This window comes from Sinocyclocheilus anshuiensis, unplaced genomic scaffold, assembly GCF_001515605.1.
Source record: "Sinocyclocheilus anshuiensis isolate Anshui unplaced genomic scaffold, SAMN03320099.WGS_v1.1 scaffold886, whole genome shotgun sequence".
Lineage (NCBI taxonomy): Eukaryota > Metazoa > Chordata > Actinopteri > Cypriniformes > Cyprinidae > Sinocyclocheilus > Sinocyclocheilus anshuiensis.
Window position 1 is genome coordinate 664,403 of NW_015536542.1, and position 17,571 is coordinate 681,973.

At 36.8% G+C, this 17,571-nt stretch overlaps 1 protein-coding gene across 1 annotated transcript; it reads right to left on the bottom strand.

Annotated features, from left to right (window-relative positions):
- Window positions 1–3,859: 3,859 nt before the first annotated feature.
- On the bottom strand, window positions 3,860–17,075 carry LOC107698058 (noelin-3-like). The gene is made up of 6 exons (XM_016498979.1): window positions 16,798–17,075; window positions 9,471–9,614; window positions 6,915–7,070; window positions 6,483–6,702; window positions 5,279–5,385; window positions 3,860–5,111 (listed from the first exon to the last, which is right to left on the bottom strand). Exons 1-6 carry the CDS (start codon window positions 16,864–16,866, stop codon window positions 4,434–4,436), a joined length of 1,374 nt encoding a protein of 457 aa, XP_016354465.1. The 5' UTR covers window positions 16,867–17,075; the 3' UTR covers window positions 3,860–4,433.
- Window positions 17,076–17,571: the final 496 nt, after the last annotated feature.

Here is a 17,571-nt window from a genome sequence, read left to right on the forward strand (position 1 = left end):
TCAGATTATGTGTCCCGTGATTCAATATTGATTTTTCGCTCTCTCAAATATGATTTCCTCCCTTCCAAAAAGTCTACACCCCAAATAACTGGAGCTACTAAAAAAGAGCCATTCGTTTCGCAGAACTATGCGAATCAAAAATAACATTTTTAACAATTCAGAATATTTAAAAAGGCTATTTCGATTAACTTCTCAAACATAATATACCAGAGAAATGCTAAACAATGAAGGCGAACCTTTTGATTTCCATATTTCGGCTCCCTCAGAAACAGGTTCACTGTGTTGTATTGCATAACTTTCAATCGAAAGATTGATTTGCCTGCCCTGTGCCTTTGTTTCATTTCAGTTATGAAACTACCTTTGTATGCACACAGCACACTTGAGGTGGCCTCATTGATTTTATACTTGCATTTTCACCAGCAGATGACCACAAATGATCAGTGTCACCCACCAACTTGATTCATGTCCATCTTGATGATGCTTCACCATTGAGTCTATGTGGTGTTTTAATCAGTGGCGGAAAACTCAAGGGTGAGGAACGTGGCCTGCTGGCACGTAAAGACCGATAAGAAACCACAATGATAAGGATAATAATTGGAATTTTTTTGTGGAATATGCAGTAATTGGACATCGAGGGAGAGAATATTAATCTGGCACTGTTATTTTCAATGTGACCTGATTAGGCAGAAATGGACTGTGGAGTTGTGCTGATTGTACCGTGTCTTTCCCTTGCGTCTTTGTTGAAATTCATGGCAGTGGAAAACCTTTCCCTCAGGCACTTACCTCTCTCCATTTCAAAGATCCTTCACAAAGATTTGATGTGCCTTTGTTGGGTGGGACCATAACACTTTACATTTCCTAACATAACACTGGGTGACACACCAGCAGTGGAGGAATCATAAAGAATACCAATAATACAACACTGGGGAGCTGTGTGAAACGGATCACACCTACACGCACACACAAGTACATAGAGAAATAACAGGTTACCATGATTGATATGGAAATCAGCTGTGTTTTTTTTAAAAACTCTTTTCAATGTGAAATGAAATGCAGGCTGCTGTTGATGTGCCGGTAAATTACTCTTGGCTTTAGTTTGGGCCAGTGACAAGATGGTGAAAAGCAATGTTGGAATGCTAGGCTTGTGTGGGGAAATAATCAAAGGTTGTTCAGTAAATACCACTCTACATTCATAATGCGGTGAGATATTGAGTTTGAACATGTATCATGAGGCTTGGCTTTCACCTTTTTTTTGTCAAATTGTGTTGAATTCTTTCTAGAGCTGTTAGGATTTTGGGATAAATGCAAATTATCAGTCTCATGAATATACCTTTTAGGGCCGTGAATTTAACATGTCAATTTAGTGTAATTATACAAACAATAAAGAAAGAAAATAAACAGACCCATACAAAAATCGCCTAACTCAAACAAACTGACAAACTCAATTGTGTTTATGTTTAGTCATAATAATGTAATGTTTTTTTCTTAATAAGAGTTTTTTTTGTGGCAATTATAATTAATTGCCAGCCCTAATACATACGATTATGAATTAACCTGCAATGTCTGGTGATGCTGCATTTCCATAAGCTTAGAACTTTAAAACCAGTGTGATTAAACTAGTAATTGGCCATTTTCACAAGAAAAGCAAATTCCTTTAATCGAGAATCAAGTCGACCATCAGATGTATTGTGTGATCTGAACTTCCTGCTGGGATATAAGCCTACTGTTAAAGAAAAACATATGAGACATAAAACGTCTAGCTGAACACTATCTGCCTTTTAACTGGTGGCTCAGAGGGCCAGAGAAGAAACTCCCTCAAGAAACAGCAGCACTTCAAGAAGTTTGTGTCTTTCTAGTTAAGATCTGACACTCACAAACGTGAGACTCAAACTACAGCAGCCCTGCCATATTCAAATTAATTTGCATAATCACATAAGTAATGAACTTTCTGAATAAGACGAAAGCCAGTTCAGCGTTAAGGACAGATGCTATCAGCTCAAGCTACAGACAGATGCTTTAGATCAGTGTTGCAGACAGATGTCTTTCAGGAAAAGAGTGAAAGCCAGATTGGTGTTAGTTTTTTCTTCTTTTTATATAATTGACCCAGTGTTTTCAATCTGTGCGAGAATACTCAATAAAATAAGAACAGTTTCTAAAAGTCAGAAGTTTGTTCCTTTTATTATGCAGTCTCCCTTCCGGCATTATTTTTCTTTTTAAACTCAGCCTTCATTTCTCGACTAGTTAGTGGAGAGAAAGCTTGAACAAATTACTTGGATGAAGAATAGATTTAAAGTATGATTGCATTTCATCAAAAGATTATGGGAATTCTGTGCTATTGATTTTTTTTCAAACTCAAAGTTTAATTTTTGTGACAAGTTACTTGGGAGAGATCAGAATAATTTTCACGTAACTACAGTTTTCTGCACATTTGTTGTCTGAAAAAGCTTGCAAATATGAAGTCCCAAGTAAGGCTAGAACTAAATGTCTGAATATGAATATTGCTCAATACACTTAAAATAGTAAAGTGGACCTCTCAGTGAATTTAACGTCTCTTTGTGAATATAAGTCTAATGGGATTGATATAAAAGGATTTTAGATTCCTCCACGGGCAAGTTTTTCTAGTGAGTTACAGAAAAAGGGGTAACATTGATCTAAAAATATGTGAAAGGATGGAGAATAGAAATAGTATGGCATCCCACAGAATTTTTCTTTTTTTTCGCACATTCTCTGGCATTTTAAATGAGTTGCAGTGTGGAGCAAAATACACTCCGTTGCCTTAACTGAAACTGCCAGGTGACTGTTTTACAGACTATTGCAGGGGTAGAAATATAGGAAAAATATTGCATTTTTGGCTTGAAATGAATAGTTCTCCAAGTTAAATTTTAAATACTTTAAATTACATAAAATTAAGTTTGAAAAAAAAAACCAGAAAAAAAACTCCACAAACATCAAAACTAAAAAGCTATTTAAAGGGGTCATCGGATGCAAAATTCACTTTTCAAGTTGTTTGAACATAAATGTATGTTGGAAGTGTGTGTACACATCCATCCTATAATTATAAAAATCCATCGTGTTTTTTTTTAACTCCCTATTTTAAAATCCCCTTTCTCAAACCAGGCTGTTCTGAGATTCCTGTCAGAATGATGTAGTTCTGTACAGGCCCCTCCCACGATAGTTGATTGACAGTAGTGCTTCAGCTCAGACTGGACTGGTATCTTACCTTAGACCCACCCTGAGTGAGCTGTCATCAGTCCGCCATTGTGTTGACTCTGGTGCAGGGGAAGACAAGATGGGGAAGTCGTGGCCTAATGGTTAGAGATTCAGACTCGTAACCCAAAGGTTGTGGGTTCAAGTCTCGTACCGGCAGGGATCGTGAGTGGGGGGAGTGAATGTACAGCGCGCTTGTGCAAAATGAGCATCCGATGACCCCTTTAAACTTTCTGCTAGCAGATATGTTGCAAGACTATGTCGCAAGAAATATTCATGATAAGAGGAAACAGCAGTAGTAAATCCCTGTGGGTGATCTATTCCCAAGGCAGAATTGATGGTGGTAAAAGTGCATTTAATTTCCCAGTGCCCTAGCAGACAGGGAGGCTTGACACAGACATGAAGGGAGAGGAAATTGCAGAGAGGAGTTGGAATCATCCCCTCCCAGCTCCTGTGCCCTTGATCTTGATTGAAAATGCCAAAGGACAGAATTCAAAATCATCAAGTAAAAAGGGCTGCCTGTAAATGAATGTGAACGCAACCGCAGTCTGACTTGTCACAATCTTCAGCAAATGACCTCATTATAACCCCCTGAATTCAGGCTGAATCCCCACGAAATTGTTCTGTCGCACACGGCCCTTTTCTGTTCTGTTGTTTACATTTATGGATGTAGATTTGTGGCTTCATTCGAGTTGATTTATTGTTTTGTTCTGGATTTAATATAAAATATTTCCTCTCACAGTGACAATAAATGTTACAATCGTTTACATAGGTTCATATTCAGGGCTCTACAGTTTGTACAACTAAACTTGACACAACATTAGATTACCAGGAGAGTCTGGAGAAATCAAAGTTGCCAAAAACACGTCACTATATAAGAAAATGGAATTTCTGATATACAAAGACCACGTAACGGATAACAAATGGCGAAAGAATCAGACATTCATGCAGTAGAGCAATCCGTCTGTGGCTCACGTTGTGAAATATTGCAAGTAAGGCCCAACTTTCAGAGAAGCTATGAGCAGATGAATAAAAGAACTTTCAAATCATTCTGTTTGTAATGGCGTTGCATCATCAAGTCTTCATGTGTCATCAGTCACAGCAAGATGATGTTTGACTCAGACTGCAGTCTATGGTGAAGTAAAGGCAATATATCTCATTAACTTTGGGAAAAGAACCAAAAGCGAATAGGAAATAACAGCATACATTTTTAATCCATAAGTCCATTAGGAGTCGTCTTCGGTTTTGATGACATGAAAAAGCGTGATATTGAAAATGACCTGATGGCCATTGTTCCAGGCATAAAGTGCCCGTTCTCGAGCGTTGTAGTCGAGCATGGAGATGTGGAAGTACTGGTTGTGGAACGGGATGTCAATGTACTCATACGTCGAGGTCTTTGTGTTGTAGGAATAATACACCTTGGCTCCGGTCAGGTGGGAATTGGTAATGTAGAGCGTGCCGCAGATCATGAAGGACTCGCCTGCGTTCCTTTTGGAGTATTCCGTGTTCCACGTCTGGAGAACTTCCAGCGTCTGCGGTTCTAACTGAGAAATCACAATGTTTCCTGCATTCTGATTGGTGGCATATACAGCCCACAAACCCAGCTCGTCCGCCATCAGGTCGATGTCCGAGAAGCCTCCCCAGGTGTAGGGGTAGACGTTGTGGAAGCCGGCGTACTCCAAGGCACGCTGGGCGAGAACCCGTCCGGTCTCGAAGCTGTATTTGACAATGATGTTGCTCTGCTCTTTGTTGTAGTACAGAGAGCCGTTGTAGACCACATGGTTGGTTCCAGCCCATTTAAAGGGAAGGTAATAGGTTCGCGATTCCAGGCCGGAGATGAAGTCTGCGATGCTTTTGTACTCTCGAACCACCTTGCTGTTGGTGTAAGTGTCCATATACCAAACCTGTGGGAATATTACAGAGTGAGATTAAAGTTTGTAGATGAGCGGCACACTAAATTATTTTGCACCTGCTTGAAAGTGGGTGTTAGTAATCCTGGGGAGGAAGAAGATTAATCAGGTACTGCATATGGAAGACTGAAGAACGTAGTGCCGTCCACTCCTGAACTCACCCGGTTATTTCTTGGAGATGCTAGAGGGTCGGTCATCCATGCGCCAAACCGCGTTCCAGATGTCTTTATAGTCACAGGGCCAGTGATTTTCATTAATTTCCCACATGCTGGGAAAAAAAATCTTTATTTTAATATCATCATCTTCTCTTTTTCAAATGGCTGATTTTCGTAGAAGCAATTTCATGCCTTCTAAAGACTGTTGCTTTCAGTGCATGTGAAAAACAAAGCAACTCTTAATGATGTACTAGTTTAGTGCATCCAACCCCCAATGCTAGGATGTAATTATCAGAGATATTAATAACATATTGTAACATCTGTTGAATTTGCCTAACAAACATATTAATATTGTAAGGCTTTTTAGCACTTCATCTTCAGAATCCCAGGTGTTATTTGAGGACTGTTAAAAACACATTGTTATTTAATTGCAATTAAATAATTAAATATCGACTACAGAAAAACTGCAGTTGGAGGTAAATCTGTGATTTTTGTATTTAGTTGTGGGCAGAATATTTTATTTTTTAACTGAGACATCATTTTGAGACAGTCCAACTACAGTTCTGTCATGACAACTCTCAGAGGGATCGGCATGGTAATGTACATGACAATGTTAATGTATTTGGTCTTGGCGGAATAGATCTGCTACGCTGCTGCTGCTGCCAATACATCCACAACATGCTGCCATGAGCATTTAAGAAATATTGCTGCTGCAAATATAACATACATGAAATAACCCCCCATATAGCATACATGAATCACCTCGTAGAAGATCTATACAGGTGGAGCTGGGGAAGGTGGAGAGTTTCTGAAGCAAGCTACAACTGCTACAAGCTGTGATCATGATGTCATTAGGTCAGATTGAGTTAGACCAATCGGACTGTGCCATCTAGAGTTTCATGCCAGAACTCTGTATTTAAATCCCTGCATTTTATTTACATTGCTTCACTTCCATCTCCATCTAGCTGCTTTTAAATGAGCTAGATGTAAATGCCACTTAAGAAACTCATTGGGGCAGGTGAGCCTGAAACCAAATTAGGCTTGTTGGTCATTAACTGAAAAGTTCAGTCAATCATAGTAGAGGTCAGTTGCATATTTTGATAGAACATTTACCACTGTATCTTTAAACAATCTATCAAAATGAAATAAAACTGTAGTAGAATATGGTCCCTTTAAAATGACACAAAAACTGTGGATTATAATAGCTTACTGAGTTTGCTCATGCAGTTTCGTAGACGGCTGTCCAAGCTGAGGACTCTCTGATAGAGCTGCTCGTAGTCATAAGCTCCCAGCTCGTCCTGGATGCCCATCAGCACGGCAGATAGATTCCTGATTTCCTCTTTGAACTGTGAGATCAGCTTAGCATCTGTTTTGTACTGCTCTAGCACAGGAATCAATGGCTGGAGTTCATCCATACAATCTTTCAGCTCCTGTAGACACAAACCCACACAGATGTTGTTACACTTTGCACGTTGGTCCCTATAAACAATGTTTAGCCGTAAAACGCATTTCATTATGTAGTTATAGTAAAAATCTATTATACATTTATTTCACCTTTTGACATAACACATACAATATTCATGGCTAATGCTGATGTTTGCATTTCCATCAGCAGGTCTTCTGTAACCTAATAAAAATGTACCTTAAAGTTTCTAGCCATTATAGTTTTCCTGTCCTCTTCAATTTGCCGGAACTTGGTCCGTAACCCTTTCATTTGATTTTCCATTTTCATGACATACTGGAAATCGCGCTGTGTACGCAGATTCAGGACTTCAATTGATTGAGACATGTTCTGCACCTGTGTCACAAAACCACAAGTTAGGAAGTTAGATAAAACTAGGGGTCAGAGGGTTGTAGTAAAATAAATAAATAATTAAAAAGTAAGTAAATAAATACATAAAAATAAATAATAGTAATAAATAAATAAAATCATAATAAAAACAGCACAACTGTATTCAACAATTGATAATAATAATTAATATTTATTGAGCACCAAATCAGCATATTAAGAATGATTTCTGAAGGATCATGTGACCATGAAGACTGGAGTAATGGCTGCTGTAAATTCAGCTTTGCCATCACAGGAATAAATTACATTTTAAAATATATTCAAATAGAAAACAGTTATTTTAAATTGTATTAATATTTTATAATTTTATTGTTTTTACTGTATTAAATAAATACAACCTTGTTGAGCATAAGACACCTCTTTTACAAAAAAAGAAGAAAAAAAAAACTTTTACTGACCCCAAACATTTGAACTGTATTGTAGATGTAAACTAATCCATGATATTTGAACTTTTGCACCAGTAAATGATAATCCATAGACCGTTTCAGCAACTGATCACCATTTTTTATTGAAAACAATACAGTACGTTACTTGGGCTTCATGAGGGTGAGTAGATGAATTTATTATTGTGTGATCTATCCATTCAACCTCAGCAGGTCTCTGTAAGACGTAATGGGAAGCACTTTCCAAAGACATGTTTCATTGCATAAGTTATGGATAAACTGACTACAATTAATGAATCTTTAAAAAGGGACTGATAAAAAAAACAGTGGCTCCAATCTCACTGTGTTTGTCCTCGTCAAACGTTCTGATTAGCTACCTTGACTGGGGCGCGAGAAAAGCGGAAATCCATGAATCATGAATGAGAGGCGTCCTCTGTAGGCCCTGACTTTCTTTTCAGGCTATAGGGAAAATGGAGGCGTTAATAAATGTACATATCAATATTAACGGCAGTCAGGCTCCCGCTGGATTGAGGCATGTATCATTTATCATAAAATCAGGTATTAATGACCTGCATAAAATCAGCCTCTTGTGAACACAGCTGAAGCACCCATCAGCGCTTTTTCTTTTTTACTTGTGTGTGTGTTTAAAGGTCCTAAGTGGGAATGAGACGGATAAAAAAAAGGATAAAATCGATGGGGGAGGAGAATATGTAATGTATGATTGAAAGACTGAAGCAAAGAGCAAAAGGACAAGTGTGTGTGTGTGTGTTTATGTCAGTAATAGTGGCAGGCTACAGTAGCTCCTGAACTGTGTGAGTCCCTGAGGCAAAACAGTACATTAGTTGTCCACACATTGTATACAAGCCAAATGATGCCTGTGTGTGTGTTGATCGAAAGAACTGAAAGCGAGAAGAAATGCAGAGAGAAAAAAACTTGTGCTATTACTAGGTTTTGTGATATTTTGAATATTCAAATTATTTTCGCAATGCGTGTGCTAGCGATATAAAACTAAGATAGAATGTGACTATCATGATTTTAATGTGCCGTTTTGTTAGGCCATTAAGTTTCCAAGAGACCGTCCCAGTTGGCTAGTTTTTCACCCTTTAAAGGGGTCATATGATGCGATTTCAAGTTTTCCTTTCTCTTTGGAGTGTTACAAGCTGATTGTGCATAGATAAGATCCCTGAAGTTGCAAAGACTAAAGATCTTTAAAAAAGCATCATATGACCCCTTTAATGAGTATGAGAACATTAAGACAGAAATATTCTAATAACATTAAATATCTTAAGTATTCAGTTGCAAAGATAGCATTAGAGTTGCAAGTTTGATTCATAGTGTGTATATATATGCACTACCGTTCAAAGGTTTGGGGTCGGTAAGATTTTTTAGTAGGTAAGAAGCATCTTTTACTCACCAAGGCTGCATTTATTTGATCAAAAATACAGTAAAACTTTGAAATAGTACAATTTAAAAGAACTTTCAATTATAATAAGTTTTAAAATGTAATTTATTCCTGTCAAAGCTGAATTTTCAGCATCATTATTCCAGTCTTTAGTGTCACATGATCCTTCAGAAATCATTCTAATGTTGATTTTCTGCTCAAGAAACACTTATTTTTATCAATGTTGGAAACAGTAGTGCTGCTTAGTATTTTTGTGGAAACCGTAATACTTTTTTTTTCAGGACTTTTTGATGAATAGAAAGTTCAAAAGAACAGCATTGATTTGAAATTGAATTTATTTGTATTGTAATGTAAAAGTATTTACTTCACTTGATCCATTTAATGCATTTTATTTATTGCTAAATAAAAGTATTTATTTCTTTAAAAAAGTCTTATTGACCCCAAACTTTTGAACGGTAATGCGTATGTACTGTAAATATTTTTTTCTCCAGTATACAGTGTGAGATATATATATGTCAGAAAAATAAAGAAGTGCTATAAAATGTGTGTGTTTATGCATGGGACCTTCTCCAGCAGCTGTCGGAGCTGTCTGCTCTTGGCATCCCTGGAGCAGAGGTTTTGTTCCGGTGCGACCACAGTGCAGATACAGCGTCCGTCAGCATCCTGTGCCGAACTATACACCTGCCATCCTTCCTTGGGACCAATCGTCTGGAGAGACACACACATACTTTAAAAGACTAGTTCACCCAAAAAATGCCAATTCTGTAATCATTCACTCATCCTGATGTTTTTTCAAAACAGTATGACATATGACTTTGACAGTATGACTTTCTTCTGCTCGAAACAGAAGACTATTCCATGCAGTTACAAAGAACAGGGACATTAATGTCTCAAAAAGCATACAAAAGCACCTACTTTGGAGAGGTCCATGTTCCTTATTTGCCTCATTCAAGTTGTACAATAGCTCTGGGCAAAAAACAGACAGGAATTTACATGTATTACACGTACATGTCTGTCCGATTCATAATGAAACTGGATCAGATGTTTCATTAAAAGGATCCAAATCAAAAAATTATTTGTTTATGGATTGGACATTGCTACTTTTCATGAAAATGCCAAGGAAAACTAGGGCAGATGTCAATATTTTCAGTGGACTTTCATCTATTTGTTGCACAAAGCTATCATACAGTATGACTTCAAAGACTAAATATTTCACACAAGGCATACGGATTGCTTTTATGGTGCTTTTGCGTCCTTTTTGAAGCTCGAAAGATTTAAGCTACGACAGAAAAGAGTCCAACTGGTTTGGACTGACATGAGGGTGAGAAACTGACTGAATTTTTAATTTTGGGGTGAAGTGTCCCTTTTACTTATCACTGAACTCATTTGTTTTATTGTGCTGTAGGCAGGTAAATATGACAGATTTTATCCACTGAGCGAATTCAAAGGAATGTTGTTGTAAATGATTCTTCTTGTGCAGCCTTTAGATCACCTTTAACAACAAGGCTATGGCACGAATGCTAAAACCCATAATTGTCATTTATATGAAGCACACAAAGGCCTTGCTAACTGTTAAAGAGTTGTTGCGGGTTATAACAGTCAAGCAGGTGTGCCATTACCCCAGTTTCTCAGGAGATGAATGAAATAAATTGCTTAGGTGGACTGAAAAGCCAAGCAGACGACATCATAAACCCGCTTTTATCTATTGGAAATCTGTCTAATACTGGACCCGCGTGCCTGTGACATCATAAAGTGGGTGTGTCCCTGTCAGTCACAATAATGCCAGTGTTCTCTCGCTCTAATCCACTTGCGCTGTAACTGATCCAATTCCCCAGCTTTGATGTATAATTTGTACAGTCGAGTCTGAGAGTTGATATGCGAGACGTGTAACTGTGCACTCAACGGATCCACAAATACAAACAGGGCTTAAAAAATAAACAAAAACAATACAGACAATTGGGATAGTGAAAAGACAGGATGGAGAAACGATAGGGAGGTTTTGTGGATTCACTTGAGAGGACAAAAAAGATAAGCTGAGGACAGAGGCATCCCATGTCCTCAATGCATGTGCACACGCTGATTTTACTGTCGCCATCCTTGACTGCCTCCGCTTCTTATTTTTTCCTACCACTGTCACATATTTTCAATTTCTTAAAAAACATTTTCTTCTCCATAGATGATTGTTTTTTTGTGTTGCAAGTTTGACATTGCTGTTATACAACAGTTCAATAAACAATACGTTAATACTGAGTATCTTACATTTTAGACACAATGTTGCCAGTTACTCGTCAATTTTTGCTCCGCCAATGAAAAGTCACAAAGCCTAAGCAATACACAGCAGCATTACTTAATAAATCATTATTATTGACTGAATCAAATTAATTAACTGAATGACTGAATTGTTTCTTTTTGAATGAATATGTGCTTTTAAAGAATTAGGTGAATGAATGATACGTTACTCAAAGAAGACCACTAGTTTATTTCCTGAATGAATTTATGTTTTTAAACAAATCTGTACATGCATGATTCAACGACTCATTCATAAAGATGGTCACTTGTTTTGATTCTGAATTAATCTGTTTTGAACGAGTGAACGGTGACTTGTTCATAAAGGCAGCCACTAGTTTCATTCTTAAATGAATTAGAGTTTTGAATGAATCAGTTGAATGAATGATGACTTGCTCTTAAAGACCATCACATCTTTCGATCCTGAATGAACTGGTGTTTTGAACAAATCGGTTGAGTGAATCGATTGACTCGCTCATAAAGATGGCCACTAGTTCCATTCCTAAATTAACTGGTGTTTTTTTAATGAATCGTTAGGTGTATAATTCAGTGACTCACTCATAAAGTCAGTCTTGCTTCTTTCCTGAATAAATACAGGTGCATCTCAATAAATTAGAATGTTGTGGAAAAGTTCATTTATTTCAGTAATCCAACTCAAATTGTGAAACTCGTGTATTAAATAAATTCAATGCACACAGACTGAATAAAAGAACCAAAGACTTAAACTACTTCAGTCTGTGTGCATTGAATTTATTTAATACACGAGTTTCACAATTTGAGTTGAATTACTGAAATAAATGAACTTTTCATTTAAAAATGAAAAACTTTTCCACGACATTCTAATTTATTGAGATGCACCTGTAGGTGTTTTGAATGAATCATTTGAGTAAATAGTAACTTGCTCATAAAGGCAGCCACTTGTTACGTTTCTGAACGTATCTGTGTTTTGAACAAATTGGTTGAGTGAAAGGCGGTCATGTGTCACCACCTACCGGTGAAACGATATAACTTGCATTAAGTGTGACCGAAAAAATCCCCACCACTAATGCACAGACTGACAGCCTGTCTAAATGTGAAATTGCTTCTATTTTGCATTGCAATATTTTTTTAAATAGAGTAATTTATGATAAATGCAGTGTAAGGCATGTACAGGACATTACAACATCAGCAGTATCTCAACAAAGCACTTCAGTTATGAAATGATGGATTCTTTTACAGTCACACAGAGTATGTCCACTTCCATTTAAGTTAAGATGAAAACAAATTGTGCACGCCATCCAGACAGAGAGAGATGTTTTAACACATAGAATATATCACTACAGAGCATGGAGGAATATACATTGACCATACAGTTACTGATGATCATGTCTTTTAAATGGACTCCCATTTCTGTCCTGATGGTGGAAATCATCATGTAACAGTGTCTGTTATGACTAAATTCAAATAGTTCATTTGAAAAAGTTTAGTGGGAAAAATGTGTAAAGTTATACATTTGTGGGTGTGTTGCTCACACACACTAAATACAGGGGTTCATGATATTTGTACTGTGATAATTAAATACAAAGCAGAGAAAACAGTCCTCTAATCTTTTGTTCTCACTAGTATTTGGCTCTGCCGTGCTTTGCACCAAGTGCTGATATCAACAACACCTGTTTGAAAATTAAAAGGCTTAGCCTGCTGCTTACAGAAATTGCAATTATTTTTTCTTATTCCCTTTCTGTGGATTGCTTACTCTTGCTTTCTTGTGCTCTGACCTCTAGACTATGTCTCCATATCTAAGTACACTTCTAAAAGCTAGTGGGGCATAGAAAGATAAACAAAAGGCTTTCATTCATTTTCAGCCATCTTTATAAGGTCTCAGCGATGAATCTGTAGAGTACAAAATGAGGGTGTGGCAGTGTTCGTGCATAGCAGATTTATTATTTATTGTAAGGGTATGATGGTTTATTTCATTCATCATGTGCGTGTGTACTATGGTTATCTAGGTATTATGGTTACTGCAAAGGTAAATGAAAATACATGTGTATGCGGTGACTTTCATTCATTCGTTTTTGTTCGCAATGTTCGGATTAGAAAAGTAGATAGTCAGCAAACATATCTCTTGAGATTTCATGAAGCCAGCTCTGGATATTTTTATGAATGTCACATATAGGCTACATCAATATTTTGGATGTATTCTGGGTCAGATGATGAAAGATATTCACAACAGTGTTATTTTAGTATCATTGAGATACAGTATAGTTTTTATTTATAATTTTAATTAGTTTTTATTGTTGTATTTAGTTTTTTTATTTTAAAGTTTTTGCCATTTTGTTGTGTTTTTGTCATTATTATTATTATTTTTTAAATATGTCATTATAGTTTTAATTAATTACTATTTCTGTTTTAGTTATTTTAGTAGATCAAGTTAAATTAAATGAAAATGACCAGATGTTTCCTTGGCAACTGGCTGAAATAAAATATGTTTTTGTATATTTTATTTTATTTCAAGTAATGAAAATGTTTATGATTTTAGTATTTTGTGAACTATAATAATCCTGATTCACAACACCACATTAAGAAGCGTAATGACACTGGATCAATACATGACTGAATTGACTTTTCCATTCAACCTCATACAAAAACTGTCCTGCTATAAAACGAAACCAACCCTCTGCGGACACCTTGGCAATAGAATCGCCATTGGCTAGTAAATTTTTTAGTTTACTTGCCAGACTAATATTAAATATTTGATATATATTTTTTATATATATAAGAACCCGGCAGTTCTTAAAAGCTGAAGAATTCCAAAGCAACATTGTTATTTTGACAGGAAAATACAACAAAGTATATAGTTTACATGTAGTGCGTTTATTCTACATGTTATGTAAGACTCTCTCGCTCTCTCTCGCTCTCTCTCTTTGCGTGTGTGTGAGACAAAGCGACGGCGAGTTGTGCGCCTTTACACTAGAGTTTACGGTACGTCAAATACAGGTGCGCTGCGCATCAATTCAGATGAACTGAAAAAAAGCACCATCTGGTGGTCAATAAAAATATAGCAGCCAAAAGCCTGTGAAAATAGTGTGTGTGTGTGTGTGTTTGTTAAAATAATTTACCCATTAAACTGTGGCATTAAATGCCAATATGAATATCAATATGATGTAATAGAAGAATAATGTACACATAAGAATTGCATATGCCAAATATTTTTTTTTCTGAAATAATTTTTATTCTTAATATTACTTGTATGGCTGGGTATTTAAAAATGTAATTGAATAAGTCTGAATGAAAACTTATTCATAAAGTAAGATCTGGGGTTTCGAACATTCCGACACGCGCACGTGATTGGACAGATAGTGAGGCTTCATTTTCTGCTGATCACAATTCTCTGAAAACAATACGCGCTCCGGCACAGAGCTTCTTGAGAAATTGCGCTGCTTACCCGATACGCACTTTGAAGCTTCAGTGTCATATGTAACATCACTAGCACAGATCGCTTGACGGAGAGTGAAACTCTGAAGCGCTCACTCAGTGTTCGGTGAGTGAAAATACATATGTGCTAAACTTATACTTAGCCTCCAACTCACACACTGGCGAGTAAAATCTAAGAATTTATAGCCATTGGCTAATATTAGACATCATTTAGTCGCCCAGAGTGAAGATTTAGTCGCATATGCGATAATGCGAGTGATTTACTCGCAATGTAGAGGGTTGTCTGAATGCTAAATGAGGTGAAGGTTTGTATTATTATGGATCCCTCCACTGACATTAGAAAGCTGTATCCCGTAGGTGTGTAATGCAATTTGTCACCATAAAAAGCACATTTCAGCATGTCAAATTAATCATCATGAATCACTCATCCCACAAGCAACAACAATGTAATTAGAAGCCCATTACGCTAACATCCATTCAGTTTCATAGTCAAACAGCTCAAACACCCTCTTGCTGGGGGTCATGGGGAGGTCAAAAAGACATCATAGAACTACTAGCTAAGTTGTTAAATGGTTAAACAAATGGTTCAGACTAAAAGCAATTCACTGTCTAGTCCATGCAGACATACTGTATGTCTGTATGTGATTATTTCACTTCAGCACCACAGCAGTGTGGACAGCTCCTGTCCACCTATGAATAAACAGCTGAAGCACATCACCTCACTCATTTTAGCACTTGTTACATCTTGTCATGGTTTTTTTTTCAGCAGAAGTATATTTAAATGAAAATGTCTTGCAGTTTTATTTGAAAACTGCATAAAAAGAGATAAATAAAAAAGTAAATTTTATGAAAATGCTATTTGCAAACTAAATTTATATATATATATATATTGTATTTATATTTTATTTTATAATTTATTATTATATTTTTATTTTATTAATATTTTTAATACCAAAATTTAGGTTAACATTTTAATTTGTTAAGTTTATAATCAACTCAAAATGAATACAACTGAGTAAATCCAATATAATGCAAATAAACCATTTAAAATTTAAATGCATTTCCTTTCAGTACCATTCGTCCCCATCCAAGGGTGCACTGGGGCATGAATGATTATGGTTGCATTGTCTAACCATTTGCCAGTTTTATTTACGCTGTTGTTGATTTTGTTGCCACTTGTTGGTTTGTGCATTTGTTTGGGCTTAAAATGATCAGACTGTTGTTACCTTGTCTGGTTTCATCCGTGCGTTACATTGTAGTTACTCCATGAATATTTTTGTCACATTTATGTGATGAGTATTCATGTGATGCTGTCACTGGGCACTGGGCTTTTCAACAAAGGAAACAATTTGCTTATCATCTGATACAGCATTATCAAAAATATTCTTAGTTAATTTATCTAATTAAATTTTTTTTTATACTATTCATTAAAATGGAAGTTGTTTTGCAACAACATAATTTTTTTATTTTTTTGTTCTATTTTATGTTCTATGCAGTTTCTCATTTTGATTATTCACTTTTGTGGAGCCCATTTGATTAATACTTTTAAACATTTTATTTAATTAATAATATTGCTTTATAGTGCTTCCTTAATCATTTTTACAGTGACAGGTTATTCTGCTTATATTTACTGTGCTGGGCAGTGGATCAGAATTTAGCATTACACGATTATATTCACTGGCTGGTGAAATCATATCATAAGTATGCATCTATGAATCCATACTGGCAACAATGTAAAATAATCTACAAAATTCACATTTCCAATGCTTATAAATATCGACTGCATGCCACTTTATCTGTTTGTAACTACTCACCAATGCATTCCTAGCAAAACTGGAAAACATCTGGAAAGACAAATGGTGCTTCATGCTTGAATAAACCAAAGTTTATTATCTGTGGACCTCAGATGCAATAGATTTATTTTCCTACAACACGCACATATCATATTTTATATGATGCATAATACTGAGGACTCCAGTGTTAGAGGACCCTATGAAATTATGTTAAATAATTCTATACCAAATTACATCTTTGAAGCTGCAGTAGGCAACTTGCTGTAATTTAAAATAACCAATCATTTATTTCCCACTATAGCATATGCAGTCTGTTTCAGATATAGCCACACAGAGAAACAAAAATCAAGAAATGCCTTATCCTGAAATCTTTTAGCTTGCAACTCATCACATCAACTTACCATAGATGGATACAGTCCGAAGACAATAAGGAAAAGAAGGGGATTTAATGCACCGAAAAGAAGGAACATGCTGTCACGGCTCTATCGCACTTTTCTGGCGTTAATATCGCGTCCTCGGCGTGGCAGATGATGCCCGAACAGAACAGGGCGGATAGATCCACATTCATTACCGTGCTGCTCCGCCGCGCCAGCTCCCGCGTGCAGCCAATACTGAGCGCGCGCTGTCCAAAGTTACGACCGCACGCGCATGAGGATTCAGCAGACAGTGCGCGAGAGCATCCGACACTACCACGGAGACCTTCACAGCGGATGTGACATCATTTGATTATTCCAAACGTTAACTTGTCGAGCAACCTTGGTGAGTGCATGCGGCTACTGCGGCGTCAACACACCCTAGTTCCAAATGCACGCAACACTTTGGTTATGTGAGCTGAAATTGTCATGTTGTCACGGTCGCCTGTGGTGCTTGGAGCAAAGGTACACGGCAAAAGTTCCACCTGCAATTGCATATGGGAATTTGTGCCTTATGGCAGTAGAAACAACGATAAGAGTGAGATAAGAGTGAGACGAATTCTTTTTGCCCCCCCAGCGCCCATGCTGTAAGAGCGCAGAGGTCAAACACGGCCGTTCAGCTCGTTTACGTAGAAAACCACAATAGAAATGTAGCTCAATGGGATGGAAAACGCGTTCTGTGTGAAGAGCCCCTAAAGGAGCTTTTTTTACACTAGTAATTTGCACGCAAAACACAGCAAAAATGCTACCTGTTAACTGTAA